Source organism: Mauremys mutica, chromosome 1, assembly GCF_020497125.1.
Source record: "Mauremys mutica isolate MM-2020 ecotype Southern chromosome 1, ASM2049712v1, whole genome shotgun sequence".
Classification (NCBI taxonomy): Eukaryota; Metazoa; Chordata; order Testudines; family Geoemydidae; genus Mauremys; species Mauremys mutica.
In genome coordinates this window covers 93,118,308-93,137,985 of record NC_059072.1, presented here as the reverse complement: position 1 = coordinate 93,137,985, position 19,678 = coordinate 93,118,308, and the positions used below count along the sequence as shown (strand labels likewise).

At 44.1% G+C, this 19,678-nt stretch overlaps 1 protein-coding gene across 10 annotated transcripts in view; it reads left to right on the top strand.

The window, feature by feature from the left end:
* Window positions 1-19,678, top strand: part of TNRC6B (trinucleotide repeat containing adaptor 6B) — a 240,152-nt gene that overhangs the window by 136,254 nt on the left and 84,220 nt on the right. For all 10 annotated transcript variants that reach the window (XM_044985398.1, XM_044985465.1, XM_044985413.1 and 7 more), the window contains one exon: window positions 15,886-15,973. In XM_044985398.1, the coding sequence (XP_044841333.1) occupies window positions 15,886-15,973 (88 nt within the window). The remainder of the gene's footprint in view (window positions 1-15,885; window positions 15,974-19,678) is intronic.

The window sequence follows — 19,678 nt, the reverse complement described above, 5'->3', positions numbered from 1 at the left end:
AAGGTACTTCGAGTTCAGCTTAGTACCTTAGTTCGAAACCCCCCCCCCCCCCCCCAAGTGTAGACCAGGCCTAAGGTAATAGCCAGCATTGCTTTGGCTACTGTGGGGTTTTACAGTATGCTTTTTAACTGCTGTCCAAAGATAATATTTAGTACTTATATATATCTTGTTCCATAGATATCAGAGTGCTTCACAAAAGTTATAAGCATTATTGCCACTTTACAGTTGGGAAATCTGAGTCATAGCAAGGTTGTAACTTCCTGAAGTCACAAGTGAGTCATTGGCAGAGCTGCGAATAGAATTTAGTATTTGACTCAGTCTAATGTCCTACTCACTCTCTCTCCCTTTAACTACAGAAATACTTGCTCATTCTATTTGTGTGTTTCATGTTAAAATGCTTGTAGGATTCTTGAATCAGAAATCTGGAAGGGTAGCATATATAATAGCAGAAGTTTCACTTTCTTTGCATATTCTGAGGCACCTAACCAGTTAGAAATCCCCTAAAATCCTCAGTAAGGATGGGGTCTGTGAAACTCTTTTTCTGTTAAGTTTCCAGCTAATAGCTTTCCTACTGGTATGTGAACCTCTTGGGATTGTAAATGTCCTAAACCTTTCTAGTTTTATAATCCTTTAGTACAAAACCATGCTGGCAAATATTTGTGCGTGCTATACTTGCAGGCTAATAAGAAATCTTTTAACTGATATCTGGCTTTTTTCCCAGATTGCCTGTATTCATTTCAAGCCCCATGTTGTGTGGCAAAGTAGGATTCCCAAAGTACTTCTGTATGCACAATGAAATAGGTAAAATGTTTCTTTTGGCTAGCATAGTAGAGAGAAGTCTCATAAGCGCAAAGGAGGAAAAAGCTGCAAAATTTCTCTCAAAGGACAGAAATTGAATTTTAATTTCATAAAAATTAATTTGGAAAACAGAAGAACCCAGAAAAGCACGTACAGTAACTCCTCACTTAACATTGTAGTTATGTACCTGAAAATGAGACTTCAAGCGAAACGATGTTAAGCGAATCCTATTTCCCCATAAGAAGTAATGTAAATGAGGGGGTTAGGATCCAGGGAAATTTTTACACACACACACACACACACACACACACACACACACACACACACGTTTTAAACAAACAGTTTAATACTGGTACATAGTGATGATGAGTGTGAAGCTTGGTTGAGATGGAGAAGTCGGGGGATATTTCCCTTACTGCTAATGATGAACTAGCAATTGGCTGAGCCCTCAAGGGTTAACTCTGTCACTCTACAAGGCAGCAGGAATGGAGGGAGATGTGAGCATTTCCCTTAAGTACACTGCCTTGTTAATTAGATCAGCTTGCTGAGACCACAGCTGCTTCCAGCAAAGCCCTGTCCTGTGTCCCCCCTGCTCTATGGAAGATGGGGTAAGTGGGGTGCAGGAATGGGGGGATGACACCCTGACATTAGCCCCCCTCTTCTCCCCCCCAAGCAAGCAGGAGTCTCGGGGAGCAGCTCCAAGGCAGAGGGCAGGAGCAGCACATTGCAGTGGGGGAGGGACACAGCTGAACTGCAGACAGCTGCTGCACAGGGAACTTAGGGGACCGGGGAGCTGATATGGGGGCTGCCGGTCCACTCTGGTTCCAAGCCCCAACCAGCTAGCTGCAACGGGCTGCTCTTCCTGCAAGCAGTAGACAAAGCAGGCAGCTGCCAAACAACATTAAAAGGGAGCATTGCACAACTTTAAACGAGCATGTTCCCTAATTGATCAGCAACGTAACAAGGTTAACCGGGATGACTTTAAGTGAGGAGTTACTGTATTATCTTAAGTCATGTCTACATTACAAAAATTACTTCTTGGTTGATAGGGTTATTAATGATTGGTGCAGCAGAACTGGTTCACCTCTTCTCAAAAATGGATAACTTTCATAGTACAGTATATACAAGTGAAGCTTCAGTCTGTTCATAAATTGGATTCCACTGTGATAATCATTTTGATATAGGGCAGATATCACCTCCCATATAAGTGTTAAGTTCTGTATTCTGGAGGCTTATCACCTTCATTCTTTTTCTGCTTTTGCTTGAGCAGTGGAGAGAGGGAGTTGACAAGTTGCCACTGATCTTTGGGAAGAGGTGTAAGGCAGAATCCCTGGCTCTTGGGCCTCGTCTACACTGGCAAGTTTCTTCACAGTAAAGCAGCTTTCTGCACTGTAACTCCCAAGGTGTACACACTGCCAAGCCATTTAGTGCACAGAAACTGCGCAGTTGTAGCGCTTTAAAAAACCCACCCCAACAGAGGTGTACAGCTTTCTGTGCTGGGGCTACAGCCTTGCTGTCCCAGTGTAGACATCATGGTCGATTACAGCACTGCAATTGTCCTCCGGGAGGTGTCCCACAATGCCTATTCTCACCTCTCTGGTCATCAGTTTGAACTCTACTGCCCTGCCCTCAGGTGACCAATCTTCAGCCTCACCCCGTAAATTCCTTTGGAATTTTGAAAGTCCCCTTCCTGTTTGCTTCCTTTGAGTCTCGGGGCAGACAGTGGTCTCAGTGCATCTTTCCAGGTGGTCATGCCTGCTCCACGCATCAGGCGATCCCCTGCTTGGAGCAATGCCAAGCTGCTGGATGCATCAGCATTTGGGGAGAGGAGGCTGTGCAGTCCCAGCTGCACTCCAGCTATAGGAATTACAATACCTGCGGACAGATTTCACGATGCATGACAGAAAGGGGCCATGACCGGGACACGTTGCAATGCAGAGTCAAAGTGAAGGAGCTGTGGAATGCCTACCACAAGGCGTGGGAGGCAAACTGCTGCTCCGGTGCTGTGCCCACGAGCTGCCGGTTCTGCAAAGAACTGGACGTGATGCTCGGTGGTGACTCCGCCTCCACTGCGAAGACCACTGTGGATACTTCGGTGGCTTCCATGCCAGTCGAGAGTGGACCAAACCAGGATGAGGAAATCTTGGATGAGGATGTGGAGGGGAGGGAGATCCAGAGGCAGAGGATGACTGGAGGTCAGAGATGCATGCAGCCAGGAGCTCTTTTCTACCCTGGAAGAGGCTGGCCAGTCACAACAGTCGGATCTTGGCGAAGTGCAAACAGGAGAGGAGGGCCCTGGTAAGTGGATCTGATTTTGGGAATAGCTGAAGCGAGTTGTTGGGGGCAGGAGGGTTGCAGAAAGCAGGCTTGTCTCCCACTGAATGCCTAGTCTGAGCAGTGGAACAGACTGTTGATTGACTCCCTCACTTCACGAGAATCTCCCTCAGAGAACTCCAGGAAACTCTCATGGAGATGCTGGGCACTCCGCTGCCGCGGGTTCTTCAGCAGAGCTGCTTTGTTTCTTGCCCCATTAAAAGTAACTTTTCTGTGCCGCTGTGCCATCACGGGGCGGGGGGGCATTGCTGCAGATAAGTGAGCCGCATAGGGGCCTGGGCAAAAGCTGCAGGCTTGGAGAAGACCCTCCCTTGATTCCCTGCTCACGCTCAGCAGTGAGATATCTTCCTTTATCCTGTGGAAAGTGTGGGGAAAGGAATGATTATCAGGCCCTGCCCCCGAGTGCTGGCTCTCCCCAAGAGCCACTTGCCAAGTGTACAGCAGGGACTGGGAACACTGATTTACCCTGCCCCTGCGGCTACTCACCATTTTGGGGGTCTTGTGGCTCCTGTGTGCTTTCCTGGGTTCAGCCAGTTAGTGACAGGTGTGTGAGTACTGACTGTGTTTTAAAGCAATGAGTCAGTGTTGTCTGTGTTGCAAACAATACTGCTTCTGTAAAATGTTGCGTTTAAACTTCAGAGATGACCTTGGGAGCCCAGCCTCCCTCTTTATCAGTGGCTGAATGGCTGTGCAGAATTAGAAAGCATCCAAGAAGAACTAAGGAGGATTTTCTGCGTGATGTTATGATGCATTCCACTGCCGAGAAACAGGAATTGAAGGAGTGGTGGGACAGTGAGAAGAGGGACCGAAAGCAGCATGCCAGAATGAAGCCATGAAGTGGCTCTTAAAGGTTATGGAGCACCAAGCAGACACACTCCAGGTGATACTAGCTCTTCAAATCAAGCAGCTCTGCGGCTGCCTTCCCCTGCAGCTGCTGTCACAAAACTCTTTCCCATGCGCGCCCTGGACACCGCCAACACACTCTTATCAATCTCCTGGCTCCAGTCTATACCCACGGCATTCCACTCCTCCCTCCTCATAGTCCAGCACTGCGGAATCCCAGTACCCACTGCACTCAACACTCATCCCTCTGTAGCTTGACCCTGCTGAAATACAGTGCCCGCTGCATTGTACTCCAGAGGAGAAGTTTGGATATGATCCCTGGACATACACAAGTCTTTAGCTTTCCCGGGACCCCTCCTCTTCTTGGGACTTTCCCTTCTCCCATTCCCCTCACTGCCGATGGGTTGTTTTTTTTTGTTTGACTCTCTCCTCCAGTTGTCTTTTAATAAAAGAACTGTGTTGGATTGAAAGCAATCTTTATTCTATTAATTGAAAGCAAAAAGAGCCGTGCAAAGCAACATACAATTATGTTAAACCCACATATTGCATCATGTGCACCAGTCACCTCCTAGCATTACAAGCACTGCACTCCTGAGTATATCAACTAATATTAGTGGCTTTCAGCTTCAAATTGCTGCCTGAAGGCATCCCTGATCCTTATGGCCCTGCGCTGTGCCCCTCTAATAGCCCTGGTCTCTGGCTGTTCGAACTCAGCCTGCAGGCGCTGAGCCTCTGCGGTCCAGCCCTGAGTGAAGCTTTCACCCTTCCCTTCCCAATATTATGGCATGTACAGCACACAGCTGTAAGCATAGGAATATTGTCATCGGCCAGGTCCAGCTTCCCATAATGGCAGTGCCAGCAAGCTTTTAAATGTCCAAAAGCACACTCGACAGTCATTCTCTACTTGCTCAGCTTGTTGAACCGCTCCTTGCTGTTATCAAGTTCCCCTATGTATGGCTTTACAAGCCAGGGCATTAAGGAGTAGGCAGGGTCTCCCAGGATCACAGTGGGCATTTTGACTTCCCCTATGGTGATCTCCTGGTCCAGGAAGAAAGTCCCTGCTTGCAGCTTCCCGAACAGGAAGTGTTCTGAAAGATGCATGCATCATGCACCTTTCCAGACCAGCCTGTGTTAATGTCTATTAAATGCCCACGGTGATCCACAAGCTCCTGAAGAACCATTGAGAAATACCCCTTGTGATTAATGTACTCAGTGGCTAGGTGATCTGGTGCCAGAATTGGAATATGCATGCCATCTATTGCCCCTTCGCAGTTAGGGAAGCCCATTTGTGCAAAGTCATCTATGACGTCATGCATGTTGCCCAGAATCACGGTCTTTTGGAGCAGGATGCGATTAATGGCCCTGCACATTTCTGCCAACACGAGTCCAACAGTAGACTTTCCCACTCCCAACCGATCAGCGACCGATCGGTAGCAGTCTGGAGTAGCCAGTTTCCACAGTGCAATCACCGCACGCTTCTCCAACGATAGGGGATCTCTCATTCTTGTGTCCTTGCACCACTTGGCTGGGACAAGTTAATCCCACAGTCCCATGAATGTGGCTTTCCTCATCCGAAAATTTTGCAGCCACTGTTCGTCATCCCAGACGTGCATGACAATGTGATCACCACTCAGTGCTTGTTTCCCGAGCCCAAAAGCAGCGTTCCACTGTGGTCAGCACCTCCGTGAATGCCACAAGCAATATCGTGTCATAGCTACTACATGTGGGGGGAGGGATGGATAGCTCAGTGGTTTGAGCATTGGCCTGCTAAACCCAGGGTTGTGAGTTCAATCCTTGAGGAGGCCACTTAGGGATCTGGGGCAAAAATTGGTCCTGCTAGTGAAGGCAGGGGGCTGGACTCGATGACCTTTCAAGGTCCCTTCCAGTTCTAGGAGATTGGTACATCTCCAATTATTAATTAATTAATTATAATTAATATTAAAAATATTAATTTAATTATTAATTAATTAATGGTAAAATCAATGTTGCACTCCTCTCGCCTTTGTATTTTAACAAATAACTCCACTTCCATTTGTGACATGTTTGTCAGAGCGAGCAGCATACTTGTCAACAGTGCGGGATCCATTCCTGCAGGTCGAAGAGGCAGGGCGCACAGTACATAAACTGTTGAAAGATGGTGCCAAATGTGGACGGAAGCACAGGGATTGCCGGGATGTGAAGCAATGCATCACAGGTCATTGGGACAGGACCCAGGATGCCCCGCCACCTCCTCTACCTTCCTACAGCTCTTAGCTGCAGAAGAGGAAGAGATGCTCTGTGGGATAGCTGCCCAGAGTGCACCGCTCTGAATACTGCAGCAAGCGTGAACACGCTATTGCGCAGGCAGCTGACAATGTGAACACAACAGCGGTTTCCCTTCAGCGTTCTCTGAGCGGTGCTTTAACTCTGCCAGTGTAAACATGCCCTTGGTCTCAGTTTAGCAGAGTCCTCCTGAACAAGGCTGGCCTTACAGTGAGGTAAGCAACATGGGCAATTGCCCAGAGCACTGTGATCAAGGCTCATCTGGTCAAGAGGCAAGCAGCGGGGTAGGTCTGGGGTGTGAGGCTGTGGAAGGGAGCTTGGGGCAGTGGGGGAGACAGCGGGTCCTGAGGGCAATGGGATGGATAAGGGGCTGGAGGGGGGGTAAGGAATCCTTGGGATGTAATGGGGGCCAGGGGGGACTTGTGGAGGTCAGGGGAAGCAGTGGGGCCCAGGGGCAATGGGGGGGGGGCAGGAGGCCAAAATACAAGTTCACCCAGGGCACCATTTTCTGTAAGGCCAGCCCTGCCTCTTAAAGTGAAAATTCAGCCTTCCAAAAGCTCACCCCCGATTGCCACTGCAGGCCTGAAGGGAAGACTTCACCCAGAGTATGGTGGAAGAGAGAGAGAGGGATCTTTTGCCAGGTAGACCCTCTCCTATTACCGTGGAATTCTGTTTATAGTAAGGTAGGGGTTTTTTTTGTTTGTTTGTTTTGTGATGGGGTTTTTTTTGGAGGGAAGGGACAGCTTGTGGTTTAAAAAGAGAGATCTTAACTCTTACTTTCTTCTCTGAAGGCCACCAGTGCTCACAGGCAAGCTTTTTGCAGCCTGATTCCCTTATCAGTCTGAGATTTCAGTGTGTTGAATTTGTTGTGGTAAATGAGTTACTCATTCTTCACTCTACCTATTGTTTGTGGGTTTCATAGCCACAAAAGTTCTTTCTGGATAAAAACTATCCATAAGTTTTAGATAATGGGGCTTTCACCAACACTAAGACCTCGTCTAAAAAAATCAAATCAAATTGTTTAGCTGGTAGTTTTGACCCTTTGAAGTCCTGAATAGGTGTATAGTAGTGCTAGCATTTTTTCAATAAATGGAAGTGATCAGGGTTTTAGTTACATAGACTTGTAACTGGATACTTCAGCAAATAGACTTTCTAAAATTATTTTTATCACCTTTTTAAAATCTGACTCATCTTATCAGTGTTTTTCTATCATGAATGCACATGCATGTTGGCAGCTTCCACCACTCCCCAGTTGCTGTTTAGGAGAAATAATGAATTCTATGTGGATTTTGCAAACTGAGAAGTGGAGGGAGAGGAGGAAGCATTGCTCAAATTTTAGAACTTTGTTCATGTCTCTTTAATTGGCTGTACCTTGGCTAATTTAATCTACTGTGGATAACTTCTACAGGAGCTTTAACTCTGTTGATATAATTAAATACAAATTGAAACAAATGCCCTAACTTTTTCCCCATGTATTTTTCCTCTCTATCTTTGACTGTACCTGAAACAACATTATAATCCACATTTTAAAACTGTGGTTTGCCCCTCTTCCTTCCAAACACCACTAATGTCTTCGGGGCACATCAGACACCATTCTTCTGCGGACAGTGGCCAAATGAACAACCGTCCCTTTCAAATCAGTTACATCTGCTCATTAATAAGTGCGATGACTTACTGTTGAGTAGCTCAAGGCACTTTCTTTTCTGTGACCTTGTCTACATCAGATAAATTAAACTGGTGCACAAACCATTGTGTGGACTCTTATTTTGAGTGGCTCATTTCGGTTTAGTTTAAACCTGTTCCTCATCGATTTAAACTAAATTAAAATAAGAATGTCCACACAGCTGTTCGTACAGGTTTAACTACATTTGTTTAAAATCACACTTTAGTTAAATTTGGAGGGGAACCAGGAAACTTGCTGAATTTTAATAATGGCCATTTATTACTTTTGAATTTTTCCTTTAAGTAACAAATAAAGAAAATCTGTTTTAATTTCTGCTGAGTTATGTTAGCGAAATCCCCTTTGATAACCCGCAAGTGAAATTAAAACCAGACAAATCCAGCTATACAGCTGTGAGATTGAACCTTCCAGTCACTGGTCATAAGGCATCTTGTGTATGAGTTCTATTTTCTGTCCAGTTTTTAAAATTATAAGCTTCTTTGGGCAGAGACCACATCTTCTTGAGTAGATTCCCACGACTATAGGTGGTGCTCAGTAGAGAATAAATAATACTCCGTTATTTGACAGGGACATTGAATAATAATGTCTGTGATAAGTCTACCTTTAAAGGGAAATACTCTGTTAGTAGTTTAAATATACTATAGTCTGATTACGTTCTACAACAACTTAAAATTCATGATGTTTTACTATGATAAAGCGTATCAGTTGTTCCAGATGTGCTCTTTGGAGAAAGCAGACTCCTTACAGTGACGTTGCTTTGGTTTTCCGCCAAGAAAGCAGGCTACGCTGGCTGCCTGACTGACAAATAACTTTTGCCTTTGGAAAAACACGAATGACAATTTTAAATAATAAAAATATCCAGTAAAAGCAGTATGAATATTGTTTTGTTTATGTTGATACATAATTTTACTTAATAAATGGAGTGTATCAATTTTTCTCTACCCGGTGATGAGATTTCATTATATAAATTCATACTCTACTTCTGACTTCTGTCTTTGTTGTCTCGGCTGTATTGAGCTAGTACCATGGTGTGACCTTGACCTTAAGTAATTTTGTAAGAGGCTCACTGTCCATTCAGGGTAAGAGTAGTGCAATTGGACCACAGACTTACTCATTGCTCTTTCAAACTACACAGTTACTCTTGTATCTGGATGACCTGTTCCCCCAAAGATGCTGTTTCAAACTAACAAAAAGTGATTTGAATGCTTCTCAGTCAATTTTTCTGAAACTTGATATGCTCAAATTGAGTTGGAGAGCTCATTTAAAGCATTTTCTTGCTGAAGGATATCTGGTCTATTGAATTTCTGTACAGCCTTTAGTTGTCAGGCTTATTATGAGTGCAGCATAACAACACATTTGCAAGAGTCTGCAGTGTTATGGGATTTAAACATGGTCTTTACACAATTAATGAAGTCCCTTTTTGAGCCTCTTGGGGTTTGCCTACACAGGGATACAAGACCTGCAGCATGTTTGTAGCTGGCCTAGGTCAGCTGACTCAGGCTCAGGCTGTGGGGCTAAAATTCACTGTGTAGACTTTGGGCTCTCTGGGATCCTGTACCTCACAGGATCCCAGAGCTTGGGCTCCAGCCCATGTCTGAATGTCTACACATCTATTTCTCAGCCCTAGAACCTGAACCCCACAAGCCCAAGTCAACTGACCCAGGCTAGCTGTAGGTTTTTGCTGTGATCAATCTGTGAACAATCAAATGAGATAATGAGGCAGGCAGGGAGTGAGTGTTTGCTTGACAGAAACAGCGGGGGCAGAGGGGAGAAAGGGGAGAAAGGGAGTCGTGTTGGCTGCAGGCTGTTTGCAGTTAAGAGTTAAGGGTAAGGGATCGAGAACATGTTCTGATTTTTCAAGTCAGGAAGGTAACACACAGTGTTGGCTCCAAAAATCCACTCTCTCTCTCTTGCCCGCTCCCTGTCACACTACGCCCCACCCCACCCCCCTCTTTTGAAAAGCACCGTTGCTGCCACTTGAATGCTGGGATAGCTGCCCATAATGCATCACTCCCAACAGCGCTCTAAATGTGGCCACACACCAGCGCTGGTAGCTGTGAGTGTGGCCACACACCAGCGCTGGCCCTGCACAGCTGGACGACCAGCGCTGCAGATTTGTAAGTGTAGCCATACCCGTTGGGAAGATATACTGTTGGAAAACCTATTTTCTAGAAGAATGCCAGCATCCAAATTGCTCATCTTTTTTTGAGAGTCTGCAGGGCAAACACACAAAGCTTGCTTCATACAGTTACACCTCTACCCCGATATAGTGCGACCCAATATAACACGAATTTGGATATAACTCGGTAAAGCAGCGCTCCGGGGAGGGGGCGAGACTGCACACTCCAGCAGATCAAAGCAAGTTCAATATAACGTGGTAAGATTTTTTTGGCTCCCGAGGACAGCGTTATATCGGGGTAGAGGTGTATCAAGTGTTGCCTGACACTGTGCTAAGAGTCTATTTCTGAACTCCTAGAAATCCACCTTTCCTGCTTATGTATTGTGATGTTTATCTTCCATCTTGTGCATATTTTTAGTCATAGTTTTCACTTTAAAAGTAGACTATATAGTTTCTCTTTTGTATAGAGACCAATATATAGCATTTTACCTATACATGTGCATATATGTACACTCTTTACTGGTCAGAAACTCTGACATAACGCACTACAATGCACCTCATTTTCTGCCTTGAGTTAAGGAACACGAGAACTTCTGAAAGCTTGTGTGATCTTTCTGGGTCAGAGGCAGTGTGGCTTCAGCAATAAGGAATCTTTGGTACATGCAGATTTCTGAGAAATAAAAATACAAATTTTCTGCTAAATCTAATAAAAGCCATGATTTTCAAAACAGTTAAGTGATTTTGGATGCCAAACTTGAAACCTACTAATAGAGCCTGAATTTCAGAGGATGGATGTTCAATGCTCCCTAATCACTTTTGAAAATCTGGGCCAGTCTTCCTTTATTGTTAGATAATTTAGAAGCTCTTAACAAAATAGTATAAAATAGTGGTGGACAGCTGGAGAGCTTGCCTTTCTTTCTGACTAAATAAATCCTGCTTCTCCGTGCTGTTTTAGGCAAAAGTGATTGTCCTCAAGACTTTAATAAGTAGATATTGTGAATGTATTAAGTCCCCATTATGATACTTCTTAAAAGCATAAAATGAAGTTGAGGGATTAAAACCCACAAATTCCCTTCTTTTAAAAACTGTCAAGATGAATTATGCTTATTTTTAAAGATAGAAAATGAATTTTATTAGGCCACCAAAATTATTTTGACAATAAAAAGTTATGAATATGAGATTTTGAAAAAATATAGCATAGCTGTTAGATTGATAGACCTTTTAAAATATACACAGGCTTTTATAAAGATGATGAGTAAAATGCTTGCCCTTCCTTGCAGCTTAGCAAACTTTCTTTTTCAGAGATGTGATGTGTTGATCTACTGATAAACTGTGTTGCAAACAAAAACAGGACCCCCATGCCATTGTATTACTTTGTTTGCTAATTTAGAGCTAATACATTACCTTCCAATGTTGAACTTGTCAGTCAAAGCAGTCAGTCACTAAACCATAATACATGTGTACTCTGGACTCCTAGAATGGGGGAAAAGCACTGGTAGGCAGGATTCCTGGGTTCTGTTTGCAGCTTTTTACAGGCTTCGCATGTGATCCTGATACAAAAGTTTGTAGGACACTTTCAAAATGAAAGTCACATTTGTATGAAATTTTATATCTATCTATTGTTATATCATTTAATACTATTGTACCAGAACACTTTCTCCAGTTTATTTCCTTTTTTTCACTTTTGTGTGTTTGACAGCACTTGGTATAATACAGCAGTTTCAGGTCTCTCATTGGTCAATTTCCCCTGTTTTTATGGGTCTTGGACCCAACTGCAGGAGAAAGAAATATAGTTTAAATATGGTTTAAAATGGGAAAATGTGATTGTATAATCACAAAAATTGGCAGTGGAACTCAGAGGTACACATGATATCTGAAACTATATTTAGCTAATTTTTTCCTAATTGACTAGTTTTTAGTTAATGGTGTTTCATTAAACTTTCTGTGCCTCAGATTCTCCATCCATTATATAGGGATAATTTCTTACCTCACAGGGGTTTATGAGGCATAATTCATGTTTGTCAAGAGTTTGGGATCCTCTGTATTATGCCTCTCTTCTGCAAATGCTTTAGCAAATGCTTATATCCCATTGAACTCAATGAAACTTGAGCACATGCCCACGTTTGCTGAATCGGGGCCTAAATAATTACAAAATATTGTTTCTATTTGTTATATTGATGCAGTTTTTGACAGATGTTCTAATAAGCATAACCTTTGTAAAATATTAAAATATCCTTGTAAAATAATTCATAGAATGAAAGAGGTTAAGTGATTCAGAGACAGGAGGTTCTCCACTGTCTTAACACTGATTCCTTTAGCTTAATTTTCTGGGTACTCCTGAAGGCAGGCATCTCCTGTAATCACCTTCCCTTCAGTATGTCATCACTAAAGCAAATAACTACAGCTAGATCTTCAATTTATAATCTTCAAAGCTACTGTCTCTAGCTCTGTTTCGATTACAGCCTATCGTAAACTGTATCTTCAGTTTTATGTGTCTGGCTGCACAGAATTCTTGTCCTGATTTCCTTCCCTACACATTTAATCCTTGCCCGTCCACTTCCAAAAGGAGGGAAACTACTTTAAAAGAGAAACTTATCCACATGGCATGATGTTAGACCCAGCTGTCCACTACTGCTAAGTCTGGTGTTTTTGACATCACAAGTTGTTGTAATTGAATTACATTTTTAGTGTCTCTTTCAGCAGCTCCTTTTGTACAGCTCTTTAACATCTTGCACATACTACTAGAAATAATTGCTTTTCAGTAATAGTACTATTTATAAATGGCACATAAAGACCAGAAAGCATACTTAATGCTACGTTATTTTAAAATATCTTTACAGCATGAAAGAACAAACTCTGATTCTGTTTTAATAGCTTAAAATCTGAGTATCAGAATAGAGAGTTTGATTTATATTTTGGTTACAAACACAGGCTCAAGCAAAAATGAAAATCTGTTTCGTTTTTGCTCTTTAATTCCATGAAAGTATTGTTAAGGTTCCTTCCCCACTCTGAACTTTAGGCTACAGATGTGGGGACCTGCATGAGAACCTCTAAGCTTAACTACCAGCTTAGATTTGGTTTTGCTGCCACCACCCAAATTATTTATGAATTATTTGGGAAACTTCGTCTACTCCCCCTCCCCCCCACCCCCCACGAATATCTCCTTCCCAAGTACTATTATAACCCTTCCCTGGGTAGCCTTGAGAGACTTCTCAACCAAATTCCTGGTGAACATCGATCCAAACCCTTGGATCTTAAAACAAGGAGAAATTAACCATTCCCCCTCCTTTCCCCCACCAATTCCTGGTGAGTCCAGATCCAACCCCCTTGGATCTTAAAACAAGGAAAATCAGTTAGGTTCTTAAAAAGAAGGCTTTTAATTAAAGAAAGGTAAAAATCATCTCTGTAAAATCAGGATGGAAAATAACTTTACAGGGTAATCAGATTTAAAGAGCCCACAGGAACCCCCTCTAGCCTTAGGTTCAGAGTTACAGCAAACAGAGGTAAACCCTCTAACAAAAGGAACATTTACAAGTTGAGGAAACAAAGATAAAACTAACACGCCTTGCCTGGCTGTTACTTACATGTTTGAAATATGAGAGACTTGTTCAGAAAGATTTGGAGAGCATGGATTGATGTCCAGTCCCTCTTAGTCCCAAGAGCGAACAACCCCCAAAACAAAGAGCACACAAATAAAAGCCTCCGCCCCAAGATTTGAAAGTATCTTGTCCCCTTATTAGTCCTTTGGGTCAGGTGTCAGCCAGGTTACCTGAGCTTCTTAACCCTTTACTGGTAAAAGGATTTTGGTGTCTCTGGCCAGGAGGGATTTTATAGTATTGTATACAGGAGGGTTGTTACCCTTGCCTTTATAGTTATAACAAGTATAGAGTAGGTGCTCCTCTTCACTCCCCATCATATGCTTGTCAGTACAGCCGAAGAACGGTGGGATTTGTCTTTGCCATCGCATAGAGCTGGGAAGTGCACTTTGACATTTTGAAGAGCAAAGGAGAGAGTGAGAACTGAGCTGGTCTATAAACTACTAGACTGTGGGTGTGTAAAGCAAGCTGTTCAGCATGACATGAAATACTTGCTTTGAATTCTGTGAAATGGGACCGGCCAGTCTGTGTGCACTCCATTTGCTCATAGACAGAAGGATGGTGGCTCTAGAGAGACCAAGTGTCTCTTTTCAGCAGGATAGCCTGAGCTCAGGAGACCAGATAATTGTTCTGTTAATCTCCCTGGAACTCTTGCGGCTGGGATGTGCAAAGAGAGCTGCTTAAACTCCTTGTCTATATCAGGCTTCAGAAAATGATTTTATATGTGTAAATTCAGTGATTGGTTACACAAATGCCTTTCTGTACACATGAGTGTGGTAATAGCATGTGAGAGTGCAAATTTAGAAGCCAACTAAAGTAGGATAATCTGTGGGAGGAAACCTCTGGAGTAGCTATCTCTGATGAAGGGGTACTAGATATTTTTTTCAACTTTCTTGTTCAAACCTATTCACAAGAGAGGGCACTTTATTTTGGGTAATTTATAGTTCTGTGTTAAAGTAAGCTTTTTTTTCTAAAGTCTTGTACTTCTGTGACATAAGCATTTCAGTCAACAGCAATATGTCTTTTGCCTATTCCAGTACAATATAAACACATCTATGTATTAACTGTTTTGCATCTCAAAGCTTTATAAATCTGACAGTGCTATGCATTAATCTACATTAAAATAGTTTGAATACTTGATGTATATCTGCCACTTGAATCTCTTTCCTCATGAAGAAACACGGTAAATTATATCTGTAAGCTACTATCTTCAAAATATACTGGATATATTCTTCCTGCTTCCTTTGCACACCCTACCCCGCAAAAACCCTCATACCTTGATCAGCCATCAAATTTTTTTTTACATTAGTTGTCCTAACCTCCACCTAGTAGAATGAAATTATTCCAGGCGAGTTGAAATCTTGTTGGTCCAAATTCCCTTGGAGTGGATGAAGATCGCCAATCAAATGAAAATGTGACTCACCATAGAAACAGCTCACCCTGTAGCATAGATGTGGTGAATTAACCAATCACTTTCTGGCACATTCATATTTAATAGAAAACATAGCAACAAAGATGATAGCATGACAACGGCAGCATCTGCCCAAGAGAAATTTTTTGGAGAAAAAAATGCCTATGAAAAAAGATTCCCTGGATTGTCATTTTTAATGTATGCTTCATGACAAAAAATGCTGTAGGTGGATACAATATCCTAGAAATTAAAGTTGTGTATAATAAATGATGGTTTGGATTTGATATGACACACCTAATGGCTTACAAATGACATAGCTACAAGCAAATGAACAATCTTCCACTTGTGAAGATAAATGCCATATGAGACCAAAGCATTATATATTAGAATTACAGTTTCTATGTTTTGTCAGGGGAAAAATGCACAGGATTTTTCAGGAAATAATACAGATAGTACAGCCCAATTTCATGAGCATTTTTTTAAAAATCCTCTTTGGGTTGTTCACAGGCATGTACTTAATGTATACAAGGTTTGACTTGAATGGGACATTCTGTAGGTACAGGGGTTTTCTCATGCACTGCAAGTTGCAGGATTGGGACCATATTGAGCTATCAAATACAATTTACAATCTGGGTTTGATATAAACCCCCAAGAGCAAATTCTGAGTGGACTAAAATATTTGCCCATGTTCTCTCATCTGTCAGATTAGAGATGGAAGAGATCTAAGTCTGTTATTTCAGATAACTTTCCTTGACAGAGGAATGGAGAGAGAATGAGTGTGAATGTGTGTGCGTGCACACATAGTTTGACTGTGTCTTGATAAATTATTTGGTTTTGACAGAGAGAAGGAGCAAGAAAGGGAAGAACAGTTAATGGAAGACAAGAAAAGGAAGAAAGAGGATAAGAAAAAGAAGGAATCTACTCAGAAGGTAGGTTTGATATTTGAAGTCTCCCTACTCCCAATTGTTAAATACACCGCTACTTCGATATAACGTCACCCGGTATAACACGAATTTGGATATAACGCGGTAAAGCAGTGCTCTGGGGGGGCCGGGGCTGCGCAGTCGGGTGGATCAAAGTAAGTTCAATATAACACGGTTTCACCTATAATGTGGTAAGATTTTTTGGCTCCCAAGGACAGCGTTATATCGAGGTAGAGGTGTATATAGAATCCTGTTCAGCAAGTGTTTGCTTCTTTACTTACTGAGTCTTTGTGAAAATGCTTCATTGTCTGAAGTATGGCAATGCCTCATTGAGGATTCTGGGTTTTGTGTTAGTTTGCTTAAAGTTTAATTGTATGGTATGGTTTGAATGTCTTTTGTTATTTTTATAAGACTGGAGGGAGGAGGAGATTAACTGTCTTCATGATGTTATAAAGCAGTATTACAGGCGGACTGAATAGCGGTTCTTCTGATCCTTGCACCTCCAGCTGTTGGGTTTTTTTGTTTGTTTTGTTTTGTTTTTAATATATACCTCTCTCTGCAGTGAAATTGAGTGTAAACTCAAAACTTACATTTGGGAGAGGAAAGATAATGGAATTTTTTTATTTTGAGGGGGCATAAAAGAGAAGGAATAAATGGATATTTAATAGTAAAGCTCCTTTTATGATGCATCTTTTTCTGAATCTTCAGTCTTAGAGAAATGTGTGTGGTTGGGGGGGGTGAGGCAGAGTAAACAGTTGTTGTGCCCAGCTAGTAATTCTGAGCAGTCAGTTTGCTAATGGAAGTGTTACCTGAAATGGCTTTCAAGAAGTCTAGAAAACTGTTTCAGGAACTGACAAAAATTGTAACATGAAAAAAAGGGTCTGTTTGAAACATTTCCATGTTTGTATTAATAAACATCCATTTAAATCAGGAGCAGAAAGGAATCCTCATAAGTGAAGCTAATTGCTATCTGTTCTTGCGATGCCAAAAAAACCTATTCATGTCACTGAGTACTTCAGCTGGTATTGTTTGTTATGCTGTGTGGATTCTTACTGAAAGAGGGCTACACTGAAATTCTCCCATGCCAGTTTCACTTTGGCCTACTAAAGGCTTGTCTAAATACAATTGTTCTTTCAATTTACCTACCTTAGTTTAGGAACTGATACAGTTAACAGTGCAGCTTCCGGTGTGGATGCATTTATAGTGCAGTTACATTGATATAAAAGTATTAATATCAGTATAGCTTGTTTGAGTAAATTTACTAGAAGATCTGATTTGATTTATCCCAAACCTGTTACAAGAGAGTTTCTGAATCTACTGATTGGGGTTTCTTTAGTTCATCTGATAACATTTCACTTCCCTATAACTACTTAATAGTGGAGTATAAAAAATAAAATAACTGACATTCTTCTTCGAGTGTTTGTTCATGTCAATTCCAGTCAGGTGTGTGTGCACAGTTGTCAGAAGGTTTTCCCTTAGCAGCTCCCATTGGATCAGCTGTGGATCCCCCTGGAGTGGCGCCTTCATGGCGCTCAATATATGACCCTGCCGACCCAGCTTCTCCTCTGTTTCTTCTTACCACCCTTGACTATCATTGGAACTGCGGTTGCTTACTTAGCAAGTGCTTCCCTTTGTGTTCTTCATATAATTAGCTTAGCCTAGTTTAGTTGTAGTTAATCTTAGTTATTAGTTGTGTATATATTGTATATAGTGAGGTTTGGGAACGGGTTTCCCCAATCCCAACCCACCCTTGGGCTCTAGGGCATGCTGCGAGAGCCCAAAGCTTTAAACTCTGCAGAACCTGCAGTAAGCCTGTGCTAACGAACGACCCCCACGACTTGTGTCTGACGTGTCTGGGAGAGGCACACCAGACAGAAAGCTGCAAGATCTGCAGGGCTTTTCGCCCCATAACTAAAAAGGAGCAAGATTTCCGATTGAAGCAGTTGCTTATGGAATCCGCCCTTCGTCCCCAGTCTGCTGTGGACCACCAGGGCCCTGCACCGAGTACGTCCGTATGGAGTGCCCCGGCATTCGTGAGTGACATAGTGCTGAGGAAGGACTCTAGTCTAAGGCTACGTCTACACTACCCGCCGTATCGGCGGGTAGCGATCGATTTTTCAGGGATTGATATATCGCGTCTCATCTAGACGCGATATATCGATCCCCGAACGCGCTTATATCGATTCCGGAACTCCACCACCGCGAACGGCGGTGGCGTCGTCGATATGGAGAGCCCCGGAGATCGATCCCGCGCCGTGAGGACGGGTAAGTTATCGATATAAGATACTTCGACTTCAGCTACGTTATTCACGTAGCTGAAGTTGCGTATCTTATATCGATTTTTCCCCTTAGTGTAGACCAGCCCTAAGAGACCCTTGGCACTGGCACTACAGGATGCAGAGGCAACCTGGCAACACTTGCATTCACCAGTGCCGTACAAATGTCATAGAAAAGCTGACAGGGTGCTCCCCAGTGCAGAAAACATCAGGACCTGCAGGCGCGGTACTGGGGCGTCCCATGAAGGAGCCCTTGGCATCCAGGCAGTAAGAGTCGGCGACATTGACTTCGGTTCCCACGGCAGAGCGACTCTTGGGATGGGCAATGCCAGGTGGAGGAGTTGGAGTTACCCTCCACCCCGGACGCTTTTGAAGCCACCAGAGACTTAATATTGATGATGGCTGCTCAGCCCCCAGTGATTAGCGATAAGCCCCAGCTGCCACTGCGACCAGCACCGTCTAGAACAGGGGTGGGAAAACTACAGCCTGGGGGCCACATCTGGCCCGCAGGACTGTCCTGCCTAGCCCCCGAGCTCCTGGCCCGGGAGGCTCGCCCCCAGCCTCTCACCCACTGTTCCCCCCTCGCCTGCAGCCTCAGCTCGCTCGCTCCGTCGCAGTGCTCTGGACAGCAGGGCTGTGAGCTCCTGGGGCAGCGCAGTTGCAGAGCTGGGCCTGACCCAGTGCTCTGTGCTGCGTGGTGGCGTCGGCGTAGCCAGGCAGTGCGGCTGTAGCGCTGCCAGCCACCGGTGCTCCAGGCAGTGCGGTAAGGGGGCAGGGAGCAGGGGGGATTGGACAGAGGGCAGGGGAGTTCAGGGTGGTGGTCAGGGGGCAGGGGCATGGATGGTGGTCGGGGGGAAATGGGGTTGAATGGGGGCAGGGGTCCCAGAGGGCAGTCAGGAAGGAGGGGGGGGTTGGATGGGGCAGTAGGGGGGCAGTTAGGGGCAGGGATTCTGGGGGCAGTTGGGGACAGGGAGAAGGTGTGGTTGGATGGGGTAAGGGTCCCAGGAGGACCGTCAGGAATGAGAGGAGGGATTGGATGGAGCGGCGGAGGCCTGGGGGAAGTCAGGGGACAGGGAGCAGGGATGTGTGGATGGGGCAGGGGTCCCAGGGGAGGGGGGCTGTCAGAGAACAGGGGGCGTTGAATGGGGCAGGAGTCCGGGCGGGCAGATAGGAGGTGGGGGCCAGGCCATAACTCTCTCCCCTAACCGTCCCTCCATACAATTTACTAAACCCAATGCAGCCCTCAAGTCAAAAAGTTTGCCCGCCCCTGGTCTAGAAGCAAGCTGGCCATGATGCGATGGTCACCCTCCCCTGCCCGGCACTGCTCCAGATCGCCATCCTCAAGGCACCACTCTCCGGCACTGGACTCCGCAAGGGGTTCCCTGGCACCAGCAGCACGACACTTCCTGCCACCAATGAGGGAGAGGCAGCCATC